At 41.9% G+C, this 15,406-nt stretch overlaps 1 protein-coding gene across 1 annotated transcript in view; it reads right to left on the reverse strand.

Annotated features, from left to right (window-relative positions):
* The window catches only part of col21a1 (collagen, type XXI, alpha 1), a 639,396-nt gene that overhangs the window by 583,239 nt on the left and 40,751 nt on the right, over window positions 1-15,406 (reverse strand). Inside the window, exons 2-3 of the mRNA XM_085996520.1 lie at window positions 9,763-9,889; window positions 6,860-7,420 (exon numbers count right to left, since the gene is read on the reverse strand). Of these exons, the coding sequence (XP_085852646.1) occupies window positions 6,860-7,420; window positions 9,763-9,880 (679 nt within the window). The 5' untranslated portion in view covers window positions 9,881-9,889. The remainder of the gene's footprint in view (window positions 1-6,859; window positions 7,421-9,762; window positions 9,890-15,406) is intronic.

Here is a 15,406-nt window from a genome sequence, read left to right on the forward strand (position 1 = left end):
GAAGGCGACTGATCGCTGGTCCGTGATTAATGTAAAGTGCTGGTGAGCTAGGAAATGGGTCCACTTCCGTACCGCCTGTATGATGGCTGTGGCTTCCTTCTCAACCGGAGGATAATGTAGCTCGGCACCTTGTAAGGTCCTGGACATAAATGCTACAGGACGACCTTCCTGATTTAGAGCAGCCGAGATCGCCACCTCCGAGGCATCACATTCGACTATGAAAGGGAGATTCTCATCGATGGAATGAAGAGCCGCTTTCTCCAACTGTTTTTTGAGAAGGTTAAAGGCTGCAACAGCCGCTGTTTCCAATGGAAATGATCTAGCATGCAGCAAGGGTTGGATTTTGTCTGAAAAATGAGGAATCCATTTAGCGTAGTATGCAAACAGACCGAGAGCCCGACGTAAAGAAGCCGGAGTCTTAGGTGACGGGAGCTCTTGGAGCGGGCGAAGTCTTTCTGGGTCTGGCTTAATGATACCGTTGCCTACGCAGTAGCCAAGGATGTTGATGGTCGGTTGCGACTCAACAGAGTTTGATTCATTCAAAGTTAAGTTACGGTGATGGAGAGCATCCCGAAATTTTTGGAGGTTGGCGTCGTGTTCCTGTTGATCGTGACCTGCAATAGTAATGTTATCAAGATAGGGAAAAGTGTCCCTTAAGTTTTCCTGCTTAACCAGGCCATCCATTGCCCGTTGGAAGACAGCCACTCCATTAGTAACCCCGAATGGGAGGCGACGAAATTGGTACAGCCGTCCATTAGCCTCAAAGGCCGTGTACTGCTTATCTGAGACCTTCAAGGGTACCTGATGATAGGCACTTTTCAAATCGTAAGTTGAGAACACTTTGTATTCGGCCAGTTTATTAACCATATCATCAATGCGTGGCAATGGGTAGGCGTCCAAGTCAGTATATTGATTGATGGTTTGCGAATAATCAATGCATAGTCGTTGTTTGTGAGGTTTTAGAGGGTTCTTGACGATGACGATTTGAGCCCGCCAGGGCGACGAACATGGTTCGATGATATCCTCTGCTAAAAGTCGAGAGATTTCAGCCTCAATAAAAGATTGGTCTTCCTGACTAAAGCGCCGCGATTTCGTTATTATTGGTTTGCATCGAGGAGGAATACTGGCAAATAATGAGGGTTCATCAAGTGAAGCTGCTGATAATGCACAAAACGGTAATTGAGACAGTATATTAGAAATAGTAAGTCCAGGTTTGGATCCGCCGAACTCAATGGTGAGTTTCTTATGCTGTTTTTGAAAATCCAGCCCTAAGATGAGATCACTACATAAGTCCTTGAGCACCGAAAGTCAGGTGGAGGGATACATGCGACCATTAAGTGTCATATCAATAATACAAAAGCCGGAGATTCTGGTATTAAGTGATGACTGAGCCATCGCAATTGCCTGGTCCGATGGGAAGATATGTAGTTTCAATTTCGCAACAATCTGTTCTCTAATGAAACTATCAGTAATTCCTGAGTCAATTAAGGCATCTAAGGTATGCCCATTAATTGAAACTTTTGTAGCTGCATGAAACAGGTTCTGTGGGCAAGCAGCTGTAATTGGTGTGGTTGCACAGAGAGTGGCTGAAACTCTAGGTGTGCTTCTTCGGGAGAGAGCTCGAGAGGAAGCTTGATAGGTCCTAGCCGGAGCATCTTGATAGGCCCTAATTGGGGCAGTTCGGTAGGCCTTAGCTGGATAGACCCTCGTAGAGGCCCTTGATTGGCAAACTTTTGCAAAGTGTCCCTTTTTATCGCAATGACTGCAGATCGCATTGCGAGCAGGGCAGAATTTCCTAGGGTGAAAAGAATCTCCACAAAAGAAGCATCCCTTCCTAGATTGCCAAGAGGCTGCTAAAGTGGGGTCATCCTCCTCTTCTTCATCAGAATTATCATCAGGATTAGATTCCTCCATGATAGGGTTCACCTGAGGCCACTTGAATCGTCTGGTTGCAGTTACAGCAGCAGATCGAGATCTGGGCAGCTGATAGAGGTCTGCATTTTTCTTTGCCAAATCCAGAGAACAAGCCAGGTCAAAAGCCTTTTGTAGCTCAAGTGTTTTACTTTCTAGCAGATGCTGGCGTATAAATGGAGAGGCAACCCCGCAGATGAAAGCATCACGAATCATTTCTTCGCGGTACAGCTCAGCCGAGGCTGCCTGAAAGTTACAATCTACGCTGAGCCTGTGAAGTTCCTGAAGGAATTCGTTAATCAATTCCCCTGGCCCTTGTCGGGCTGTGGCCAGTAGATGTCTAGCATAGACCTCATTTGCGGTCTTGGCATATAGTTTTTTAAGTGCCCGGATCACCTCATCGTAATTATCCCATTCATCAACATATTCAAACACTGTTGGGGTCACATAGTTGATAAGTATCCTCAGTTTAGTAGAAGCATTCGCTTTACATTCATCAAGAAAATTCTCAAAAGTACGGTACCAATGCTTCCATACCCTGCCAGCTGCTGGTGCGTTTGGGTCCAAGTCCAGACGAGTAGGTTTAAGGAAGTTTTCCATGATGGGTGGTTCCCTGGGTCCTTCACTCCGAGTTTGTCCGAAGGTTTAGTATTTGTGAGTGTAAATACTAAGTTGCTTAAATTGATGTAATAAAAAGTCTCACACATCAAGGAACTTTTAAGTAAGCTTTAAGCAACTTATAATTAAACTATATACAAGAGCGGTCTTCACCATGCCTCTAGGAGAAGCCCTCCTATCATACTGAGCAGTTCAGTATTTATACTAGTCCAAACACAGGAAGTGATGTATGCACAGGAAGTGATGTATACACAGAGTTCACAGTTCACAGTTCACAGTAAGTGATGTGCACATAACTTCCTCCGGAAGTTATTTATTATTATCACAACATGCATACAATGAAAGCCAAGAGCAGACCATTGGTTCCGCTGTCTGGACCGCTCTGGAGGAGCCCTGCAGTACTCAGCAGAGTGGGTGTCAAGATTCATGGAGGTCTGCTGAATGCTGCACAACCTCACCATCATGAGGGCATAACCCTTGCCACCAGCTATACAGCAAGCAGCTGAGGAGGAGGAGGCAACCTTGACAGCCCCTTTCTGGCCAGGCTGACCGTGAAAAACCCATCCGAGTGCGATACCAGAAACCGTAACCCCACTTCCCCATTCACCAGCAGTCCGACACCTTACTTTTCCTTTGTCACTGACGATCACAATGTCCGCGTGGACGCAATGCAAAAATAAAAGCTTCGACAGAATAAACTTTCCAAACTACATTTTTAAATCAAATCATGCCATATTGCATACAAATATAAACTAATCACCCTTGTGCATTCCCTTAGTGCCTGTCTTCGTGTGCCTTTGCCTGTCCTAGTGCTCCTGTGAGGTGCTACCCCAGTGGTTGCAGCATGGCTGGTGGAAGGTTGCTGATTTTCAGTGGAGGAGACTGCAGATGGCCTTGGAGGATGACCTCAAGCAGCTCTGGGCCTGAGAGGACTGCAGTTTTGTTCTCCACTGTCAATCCCCGGGGCAGCGCCTTAGCAATCCTAGTAATCTGCTGGAGGACAGTTTGCTGGACTGCTGTGACACCCTGCAAGCCACTTTGAACACTGAAATAGAGCCATGATGGCAGCAGTCTGAACTTCCACTGCAGCACTCAGACGTTAGGTGGCTGCTGCTTGAGCTCCAATGTAAGCTGAGACATCAGCCATCAGAGGCTGCATCATGTTTGGGTCCACAACTGTGCTAATGGAATTGGCCACCACTTCCAAGGTGGAAAGGATGGGCTCCAAGCTCTAAACAAAGCCCTGTGCCAAGTTGGTGCCGGACTCCTCCATGTTCCTTGACATTGCACACAGGCTTTCTGACAGGCTTCCCAATGCACGAAGCATTTCATTGTGCATACCCATTAACATTCTTCTGCAACCTGCCCCATCAGAGTGTTCATCTGTTGTGCATACCCTTCAACCTTATTCTGTAACCTGCCCCAGTGAAGTGCGCATCTGAGTCCTCTGCAGCAGAACTCATGTGTAACATCGTCCTCCGGTGAGCTGGCACCTGCGCTATCCTTGCTCCCTGCCCTGGCTACAGACAACTTGTGCCCAGTGGCTCACCACATGCAGATTCTCCCTCTATGCTATCCTCTAAATTATACGCAGTGTCAGTATCTGAGCTGGTGGCTGTGAGTGTGGAAATCGAGTGAAAGTGTTTCTTCATCATCACTGTCTTGTTGCTCTTCCACCACTGCCTGGCCAGGTTGCAGTTCTTGGATATGTGAGAGGAAAAAGGCACAAGGGTAAGGTTGTGATGAGGGGAGGGGGAAAGCAAGAAGTACATGCTTATACCATCTGCAGCTTAGAAATCAGAAGAGATTGTGGGATGAGGGGGAAGTGGGATGTGAGAAGGAGGATTAGGTGTGAGGATACCATCACCTTCTATGCTTTACCCCGTCAGCAATGGTCGCTCCAATAATGGCCAGCACCGTCTCTTGCATCGGGGTTAGGACATCCATGTGCGCCTGTCCCCCACTGGTTAGCTCCTGCTACCTCTGGTTGTGCGTTACCTTGTCCTGCAAGAGAGAGGGAAGTGTGTCAGTGAATGTCGTGCAATCTGTTTGGGTGATGTGGCTGTCATGGTTGAATAGCTGGCAGAGTGTGCAAGCTGTGAGATGTAGGTGTGAGGCTTGTAGCAGTGCTAAATGAGTGAGACTGAGGTGAAGCTATGAAAGTTAGGTATGAGCCCTGATTGATAGAGGTTGTTGGTAGGTGAGTGATGGGGATGTGGTGCACTGAGCAGTAGCTGAGGCTAGTGGTGCAGTTGGTAGGATATGGCATTTGAAGATGCATTAACTGACCTTGACCATTCGTGTGAGGTCACTGAACTTCTTGCGGCAATGCATCCAGGTCCTCGGGGCTTGACTCCTGACATTGACCGCCACAGCTATCTGCTCCCAGTGTCTTGTGAGCGTGAGTTTGAAGGACCTCCTGGCCCCCTGTGGATACAGTACATCTTTCTTCCATTTCACCTCCTCCACCAAGGCCTCCAGTGCAGCAATGGAAAAACTTGGAGCCCGCTCTCTTCCATATTATGCCATTATTGAGCATTTCCCAGGTCAGAATCAGTTGTAGAATGACTTCCAGCACCTGCTCCAGCCAAAATGCATCTCCCCTTTAAGAGGTGCAGGCAAACTTTAAGCAATGCAGACTAGCTTTAACTGGTGCTAGCCTCTCACGATTTTGGACCCCCTGCTGATGTGTGTATCCAATCAATAGCGTGGTTAGCATCTGAAATCATGTAAATGAGCAGGCACCACAAAGTTGGCATGCTGCCTGCATTAAATTGAACGGGCGGCGGTTAATCGCACATCGCAATCCCCACACCCGTTTTTATGGGTTATCGAATTTAGCTCCCATAGTCTTCTAACATCCCCTTCATTCTTCCAAAGAGAATCAGTCCTTGGCCCTCTTACAACCAATTTTCCAACCAACAGAAATAATTTTCCCTCTTGATAACTTTTGGAATTTTGAAAAGCTCCATATGTCCTCATTAACTTTCTCTGTTGCAATGAGAAAAGCCTCAATTTTTTGAACCTTTTTTCATAATAAATCTCTCATTCTCTGTTTCTTTTCAGTGAATCTTCTCTGTACCCTTTCCATGACTTGATTCTTTCCTATAATGTGGTGTTCAGAAAGCTGCTCAATGTTCCAATTACAGCCTACATTTTGGGATAGGAGCAGAAATGAAAGCTAGAAAGTTAAGCAAATAGATGACAAATACTGAATGGAGCCTAATGATTCATAACATCTTGAAAAAATGTCCATTTTCAGAATACTACTACTCAAAATTGAATAATGAAATATTAAATTAATATCCTGAAGGCTGAAATTCCTCTTTGCACTATATTTAGTGCACAGGTTAATACATTCACATCAAATTCCTGTGTGTATTATTTTAACAAAGTTGTTGACCAATATATCTTAAATGGGTTATTGACTTCATCAAAATAGCATATACAGGAATTTGAATGCAAACATGTTAACCACTGCACTAAAAATACCATATAGAGGAATTTTATCTCCCTCGAGTTTTGCTAGATTACTATTAGAATTAGGAAAAAAAACTTCACAGAACTTTATCTTCATGGAAATGTGAACTCTGTACTTAGTCAGCTCCCTCGCGGGATTAAATAATTTGAGGAAAGACGGTAAAATTATAAATTGTACTTAGGGTTGCCACTATCTAGTTTTAGACAGTATCTGGAAAACACTAAAATGTAAACCAACACCAAAAGTTCACTTCTTAAGAATAGAAATTCATATCATCCACTTCACTGTTTTGAAGCTTTCAGTGCCTTATGTTCATCACCAAAGAAAATAGCAGAACTCATGCCATGAAACCATTCCCATGCCCATCTGAGCCTTGCCCCTCTTCTGTTTTAGACTTTTCAGCAGCTGGAATTATAGAGGTTTACTACACAGCAGGAGGCCATTTAGCCCATTGCCTTTGTGCCAGCTGAACAAGAGTTCCATATGTATGGTATTAAATCCATAGTCATTCTCAAGTAATGCAGTGTTGAGTTACATGAAGACATTGTTTTCCGTTTCTCAGTGCTTTCTACACAATAATGAACTAGTAATGATGAAAATGATTGGAAAGTATCAAGAGAAGGTAGCTAAAAGGAATTAAATAAAAAGTCATGGAATTTAAGTGTGTAAAAATTACACCATATTGTCTAGGGCATTCTACACTGATTTCAGCATTTTATTTACACAGTTATTTTGAAATTAGATTTGTTGTATTTATTTTAGTATGAAACTCCTTTTGGGAGCCATCTTCAACCTTGCACAAGGATCTTTTTTGTTGCAAGTATATAAAGAAGAAAAAACACTATTTACCTTCACAAAGTTTCTGTTTCATTATTTCTCTAATTCTGGCGATACCAGTGTAGTCCTCTACATAGAACACATATGTGGATGACGGTTTATTAGCAATTGCTTGAAGTTCTGCATCTTCTATTTCCTGACCAACTCCAATTGCAAACAATATAATTTTCTTTTTCCTTGCTTCCTCTGCTGAGTCCTTCACATCATCCTGGGACTTTCCATCCGTAAGTACAACTGCTACTTTTGTCACGGCATTAGCAGCCCTGGTCGAGGTAGCAAACACATTGTTAACTCCAAATGTTATAGCTTTTCCTGTTCTAGTGTTTCCACCCCTATATAATATGTCCTCCATTGCTTTCATCAGGTCTTCATTGGACCTATATTTTTCCAATGGGATTTCTAGCAAAGGATCATCACTATATTGTACGACACCCACTTGTGTAAACGTAGTCCCTATTTCAAAACTGCTGGATATGTTGATAATCCAGTTTTTGACTATTTCAAAATTATCCGGCCCTACACTAAATGAGCCATCCAAAATGAAAACTAAGTCATTTGGAGCAGTTCTGCAGCCTAGAAGAAAATAGAAAAGAAAAATATTATTACACAAAGAAATAATAGCATATTATCCACTATGGAGTTAACAATATTATTTTTATGCTACAATTTTTCTGGAAATTTTAAATAATCTGAATATTACACAGGTCTATATTTAACATTGCACCTATCTGTTTGGTGTTCCCACCTCATGGATAGTTGGGAATTTCTGACTTGCAAGCCACAAACTTCTTGGGTTTTGTTTTTAAGTAAATCACATGCTCGCGCTTCTCACAGAGTAATAAGCATTTCAGTAATACCAAATATGGAGGCCCACAGATCTAAATCCAATTTACAAAGAACACAGTTTTCAAACTTTTAAAAAATGTTTAATAGATTAAATGATAAAAGATTCAGTCAGTTTGATTTTTCTTAGCCAATCATGGTAGTGTACCTTAGTAAGGTTCTTCACACAGGCTTCATCTTCCACCTGATGGATGAGAAACCTACACCTACCTTACCCTCCTGCCTGACGAAACCAAATAAAGTTCCCATATGACCCACTGTAGAAGACTATTGAGACCACTCTGGATATAAAGAATATTTTTCTGATTTGTCACTATAGTCCCTGCACACGTTTACGTATAAGCGTATGATATCACATAGCTTTGCCATCCACCATTTCAACATGGAGTCTGACTGTTGATTTATGCTCGAGACTTTCTTCCAAATAACAATAGCAGCAATTATAGTGCCTGGTAGCCCTTTAATTAATTTATCCTAAACATTTTTGACTTAATCCAAGAAAAGGTCATAATGATGCCATCTTTTCTCATAAAATGTGACTTAATATAGGTCTTTATAATTATGAATTGGAGCACGCTGCGGGACCCGCCACCAGCTGGCGAAAGAGTGCCCGCTGCCCTCTTAACACAACTTTTTGCCAAAAATGGGTGGCGTTAAGCCCCCAAATTTTTAGCCCATTGGCCCTTAATCTCCTCAGGTTTTCTGCTACTGCACCACTGTAAACAGGGTTTCCACCACACTTCCGGTAAAGTCACAGTAGCGTGGCAGCAAAAGATCTGAGGAAATTAAGGGCCATTTTATTTGTTTGTTTTTCTATAGTTTGTGTATTAATGTTCATTAGTACGAAGTGTGCTAGTACCGGGAAATTAAATGGTGTAGATTTTTCTGTTCCTGCACTTGGGAGTATTGTAACACCTGGACACAGCCCAGAAACAGAAAGTAAAGGAGCCTGCCCAATTTTCCTTCTATTTAAATGAACGTTTGGTGGGCTCCATTAGAGGCATACATTCCTTTCCACTGAATTTTCCTGTATTCACTGCACCTAGGAACAGGAAAATCTGCTTCACAATATTTCTATAAACATAACTTGGGCCACATTTAATGTTGCTCAACAGAAAGCGTGCTCCTGAGTCTGATTACTGTAATGTTCCTTTTGTCACTGTTTATCCCTGTAGATTCACTGAATGAGATTTGTCAGATTAACACCAGTTGCATTAAATTCTAACCTTTTCCTGTAGAGTTATGACTGTTGGGAATTTGCTTGAGATAGCCAACAAAAATTCCAATCTGCTGTTCCTTGGCATGCTGTGCAAGCAAATATCGCAAAATTGCGCACTCCCAGCTTAGAATTTTCTGTTCAGTTGGACAGAAAATCAAGGGCTCAGAGTGCAATCCTATCCCATTGTTCTGTCTGAATTTGAACTTGGTCACAAAGATGAAAAAGGCACTTTTGTAATTCATCATTATACCTAGTGCCCAATAATCATCTTTATTGTACCAAGTTGCAAATAAAATAAAACTCTGCTGGAAATACACAGCAGGCCTGCCACCATCTAAAAAGAGGAAAGACAGGATACTATTTCAGGTCTGAACTTTTTATGGTGACGATGGATCCACACCTAAAACGCTAACCTATCTTTCTCTTTCCAGGTGCTGATTTATTTGTTGTGTATTTCCACTTTTTTTCTGTTTTCAGTTCAGATTTCCAATATTTGCAAGGTTTTACTTTTTAAATAAACAATGTTTGCAGCTTACAATTAAAAATCTATCCAAATCAGATAATTGTCTTTCCATAGAGTTCATGAAGCTTGCAGAGAGGGTGGACCAGGCTTGTGTGATGGTCACATAAGTTGCTTACAAACAAATATTCCCTCTTCCTCTTTCAACACAATGCCAAATAAAATGAGGTTTAAACTAAATCTGGTCTAGACTTTCTATGACCAAAGACTGCTAAACGCTGTACCTGGGCACAAAGTAGAAAAACGTTCCATTGCCGAGCAGTGTCATTCATCAACTTGACGAGCTAAATACCATAACAAATTAAAAATTAAGAGAAAGTACTAGTTCCTTACTAGATCTTACGTCATCATCCAAAGCTGTACTGAATTCTTGGAACAGCAGCAACAGAAAACTGTGTAGGACAAGTTTCATGGCTTTTATATTTCGTTCCATGTCATATGCTTTTGTCATATTCACAAACTGAAATGAAGAAAAATGACAAGTACTGATCAGCTTATATTCACAGAAATTAGAATAATACATGTTCTTATTAATCAAAAACACTTCTTGTAATCTTTCAAAACTCATCTGAGCTTTCTAATATTATATTTGCCAGTGAAACTGGAAGAAATTCAAAACACAAATTCTTGATGCACACAACTAGCAAGTCCTACAGATATTTCTCGAGAAAATTCCTTGTTCATGAAGAAAATATGAACTAATACTTCTAGATAATACAGTTCAGACCTTTTATCAAGCTCAACGGGATTGCCAATCACTAAGTCACGCCTGACAAATCATGTGAGCCAGTTTCCTTTGAGAGAAGGTCATACTATATATATATTTTGAATGGTTATTGGAAAACCTATAATTCAACACCAAAAAGAGTAGGGTGCCATCCAGGCAAAAAAGAGTAAAACAGATGAGGTAAATTCCACCTACCCCTCTGTATTCGCCCCAGCCCCAATCCATCTTTAAAGATCAGGATACATTACATATGCACAGCAGGAGTGCGACAGGATTCACAACACCAAAGGAATGCCCGCCAGTGCAAAGTTGGAGATTCCATGCGGTGCTGCCGCCACAATGTTTCTGAAGCACCAGAGGATTTTGATCTTAATGGGGCAAAAGTGCCCAAAAATTACAGGAAGCATCCCTCTGAAGGCTTCAGCCGAGATTGGAGCCATCAGGAGAGGAGGCCACAAAAGGCCCTATCCCTCCATGGTGGGGGGGGGCACTTTAGGGCTGTTACCGCCATTTTCTGGGACTTTGCCCATGAAGCCATAGTGCTCTTCCTGGCTCCAAGGCACACCAGCCGGTTGCGATTGACCCCCTTCCCTCTGACCTCCCACCCTCTTCCCGGCGCTTACCTGAGGGCTGCTGCCAGTGAGGCAAACGGCCTGAAATTAATTTTTGGAGATGAGCAAGCTGCCTGTGGAGGCTCGATGGGTGCTGGCGGCATGCCCAAATTATTGAAATAAAGTCTGAGGCCCAATTTCAGGCCTGCCTCACGCCTCTGCCTGCACAGCGCCGATTCTGAGCCTGACAAGAGACCCAGAATTTTTTTTACCCCTAGGTTTTTGCATGATAACATCACTAACAATAATTTCTACCTTGGTTCCAGTTAAGAATCAGGTAAAATGATTTTCCTGGCTGCATATATTACCTTCCCATGTGGAAGTATACTCAAAAGAAAAACAAGATGCCAGACTTGGCTCAGTGGTCGCACGCTTGCCTCTGAGCCAGAAGGTTGTGGTTTCAAGCACCACTCAGACATGCGCGCATAATCTAGGCTGACACTTCAGTGAAGTACTAAGAAATACTGCACTATCAGTAATGCTATCTTTTGGGTAAAGCGTTAAACCAAGGCACTGTCTGCTCTCTCAGGTAGATGTAATCAAAGAAAAGCAGGGGACCTTTCCCTATGTGCTGACTAACATTTATCCCTCAACCCAACACCACTAAAAAAACAGATAATTTATCTCATTGCTGTTTGTGGGACCATGCTGTCAGCAAATTGGCTGCTACACTTTCCTACATTACAAGTGATTACACCTCAAAAGTACTTCATTGGTTGTGATGGGTGTTGGGATGTCCTAATGTTGTGAAAGGTGCTCTAGAAATGCAAGTTGTTTAGTTCTATAGGCCTCAGAATTCCTGGGTCCTTGATGTGCAGATCATGGCTGATCTGTACCTCAACTCCATTTACCCACCTTAGCTCCACATCCCTTGATCCCCTTACCTAACAAAAATCTATTTATCTCAGTCTTGACAGCTCTAATTTTCCCAACATCAACTTCATTTTCAGAGAATTCCAGATTTCTACAAGCCTGTGTGTGAAAAACTGCTTCCTCATTTCCCTTCTAAATGACCTAGCTCTAACTTTGAAATTATGTCCCCTCGTTCTTGATTCCCCAGCAGAAGGGGAATAGTGTATCTACATTAGTGAATTCTTTTAACATTTTAAATACCTCGATCAGATCACCCCTCAATCTTCTATACTCAAGAGAATACAAGCCGGGTTTATGTAACCAGTCCTCATAATTTAACCCTATGAACTCCAGTATCATACCTTTCGCTGGTTCCCTTTAAACAACTACTTCCACCTTAAGAACATAAGAAATAGGAGCAGGAGTAGGCAAATTTGGCGCTTGAGCCTGGCCCTCCGCCATTCAATAAGATCATGGCTGATCTTGTACCTCAACAACACCTTCCCACACTATCCCCATATCCCTTGATTCCCTTAGTATCCAAAATTCTATCGACCTCTGTCTTGAATATACTCATCTCGATGAGCAGGTCCCGACAGGCAGATGTCACCAAATTTAGGACAGATGCGTCATCCTGCCCTAACTCCATGATTTAAATATGTCTGCCATTAAGAGGATGGGTGCTTCTTCAGCCTGCCCTGGAAATTGCTGAAATTTACATTAGGGTACTTCTGGGGTGGAACCTTGGCAAAAATATTTATAAACTAGCAGATCTCATGTGGCATTGCTTATGGTGAGTCAGAAGATACACCTTTTCTCAATTTCTCTATCATTCTTTCTGTAAGTTCCTCTATTCTTTGTCTCTCCTTCCCACTGTATTCCTTCTTTTCTGTATGTTGTCAGATGTCTGCATTGCTTGTTACACATGCTACTTTACTAATGTATCGGATTTCTGTTTTACCTTTGTTAAAGTCTTGGATATACAGCGAATTAATAGCCAACTTGTATTGTATCTGAGGTAGATATTGTAATTAGGTATGGACAGGCTATCTGAAAGTTGGTGTAAAATATGACGGTGAAACTAGAGCACTGAGGCTGAATATGGGCACTTCAATCTAGGGTTGGCTTATGGGATAGGGTGGGTAGAGGCAGATGGGGACTTGAAGGCAGTTGGTGGCCTGTGGCTCAGCTTAAGAATTGGGAGCAGAATGGAGGGATGTGCTGTCTGAGACCTGGCAACATTTGAGAAAGGGATTGAAATCCAGTAAAATTGTGGGAGGGGTAGACTGGGATCAGGTAGTATTGGTGGTGGACGAGTCGGTTTGTGTCCAGGCAGATTGAATGATGGCTGGGCTGTGGCTTCACCAGTGGAAGCGCAGGTCATATAGAGAAACCCATCCTTCCATATACATTTCTCCCCCTACATGCTTTGTCATATTTACAGTTCCATATTAGACCAAGGTCCTAATTTTCTTCAGGGATTCTTCTGATTGCCCGCCATAACTTTGGAAGCACTAACAGGGGGTTCTGGAGTTTGGCAGCGTAGGTGAAGAATTACAGGGTTTGGCAGCACAAGGGGAAGGGAGGGAGGGGGGTATTCTATAGTTTGGCATAACTATGGAAGGGAAACTTGGAGTTTGGCAGAATTATGGAAGGGGAACGTCTGGTTTGGTAGAACGGGGGTTTGGCTCACTGATGGATTCCTGGAGTCTGATAGCATTGAGGAGAAAGAACACAAGCCTGACAGCACTGGAGGTGAAGTGCCTGGCCTGGCAGCGCTAATTTTCTAAGATTTCTCTCTCACTCACACTGCCATAACTAATTAGAATTAATTTCTTAACAATAATCAAAACACAGCTGATGGTAAACAAAGCCTTTTGGATTGCCTAAGAATTTATCAAAATTAATTTCATTTTTATTGTGGTAATGAAAAAAATCCAAATTCAGAAAAAATTCTCTGTCTCTGTCTCAGCTTGATGCACTTTCTGAAATAAAGAATCAAGTTTTTATTTCAAAGTTTAGTTGAAAACCTACTCAAATCCACTGGTTAGTCTATATTCAAATCATTTTAAAAACCTACAAACTGTCTCTGTTATGCTCAGACACAATTTGAATTTTCCGCTGTTTATAATTTGAGCATACACAAAAGCTACTGTAGGTGAGTAATCAGCACTGCCTATCACATTTCTCTCTCTCTGTCTCCCCTCACACATACAGACAAAATCTGCTTTAAAAAAACCTCAAAAGAAACTTTACCTGAATAATGATTTTGAACTTTGTCCAATAGTTTTTCTTCAAATTATTTTGAAAAATAACTACAGATGCTGTTATAGACTGAAAAGAAGTACTATTACCATTGGACTAACTAAATGTTACTGATCCATCCTTGGAAATTGCTGCAGTTGCACATTAATTATCAATTAAACGTGCCGCAGAAAGTTAGGGCTGGTACTTAACAGCATAAAGACCCATTTAATGATGAGATTTATGTTCCTGCAATGCCACTCAACTTCTACGGCCCATAAAGGGAACAATTAAAACTGTGGAGTCTCATTCCTGTAAATTGTTCTTAGAGATTTAAAAAATGTTAAATGTTACATTTCAAAAAAAAATCTTGCTTTTCCTTTCTCTTTCTTAATCCAATCTTTCTTTCCCTCTCTATTTCTCTTTCTATACCCGATTTGACTCTAATTCATCTTATTTCCTCCTCTGCCGTTACTGTTTCTTTCTCAATCCTTAAATCTAATTGGTTAAGGAGATAGAATGTTCGTCCTGTCGTTCACCAAGATCCCAGATGCCCCGTTGCCCTCATCGCGCATCAGCTCACACTTCTAGCAACTGGCGGCGCAAAAAATTTTCGCGCTGAAAGGTGAGGGAAAAAATCTAATGGGGCACGCCACGAGATGCCCCGCTCCAGCAAATTCTGAGCCATCATACTATAGATAGGCATACCAGACAAGGTTTGGATTTCATTTATTGTAAGAACTATTGAACAATGTAAATCAAAATCTGAAGATAATTATTGTTTAGACTTTAAGCAGAAAACATTAAAGTTGGAAATTTAGAAGACAGGATATTGCAGCAAGTTAGCATATTTCCCTTTAACTTTTGAAATATGGATTTGATTTCTGTCTAGAATATTGAGATGAAAATCTCCTCTTTGTGACCTGTAAGATTCTTACATGAAATGAGTCTGAGCAGTCTTAACACAGTTCCTAGTCAACAAAGACCCATTGCACAAAACTACACTTAATTTGGCACAAATTGGTAGTCTTGCTTAGAAAGGTCAAAAGGGTGACTTGTGTGGGAAATGGAAAAATTCATACTAGTGCAACATTGGGAATATTCTGAGATGAGGCCAAGTTAAATTGTTGGAGTAGAGTAAATCTTTGCTCTGTAACTCTGCTATAGTGGAGCTTGGAGTGCTTAGTGATGAAAATATCTGAAAAGGGAAAGTATTGCATTTCCTAGCACTGACCTTTGATGAGTACCAAAAAATAAAGTTGGGCAGTATATAGAAACATAGAAGGTAGGAGCAGGGGTAGGCCATTCGGCCGCTCGAGCCTGCTCTGCCATTCAATGAGATCATGGCTGATCATCCAAATTCAGTACCCTGTCCCTGCCTTCTCCCCATATCCCTTGATCCCTTTTGCCTTAAGAAATATATCTAACTCCTTCTTGAATATATTTAGTGAATTGGCCACCACTGCCTTCTGTGGTAGAGAATTCTACAGGTTCACCACTCTCTGGGTGAAGAAATTCCTCCTCATCTCAGTCCCAAATGGCT

This window comes from Somniosus microcephalus, chromosome 9, assembly GCF_052327205.1.
Source record: "Somniosus microcephalus isolate GS21.2 chromosome 9, FLI_Smic_1.0, whole genome shotgun sequence".
Classification (NCBI taxonomy): domain Eukaryota; kingdom Metazoa; phylum Chordata; class Chondrichthyes; order Squaliformes; family Somniosidae; genus Somniosus; species Somniosus microcephalus.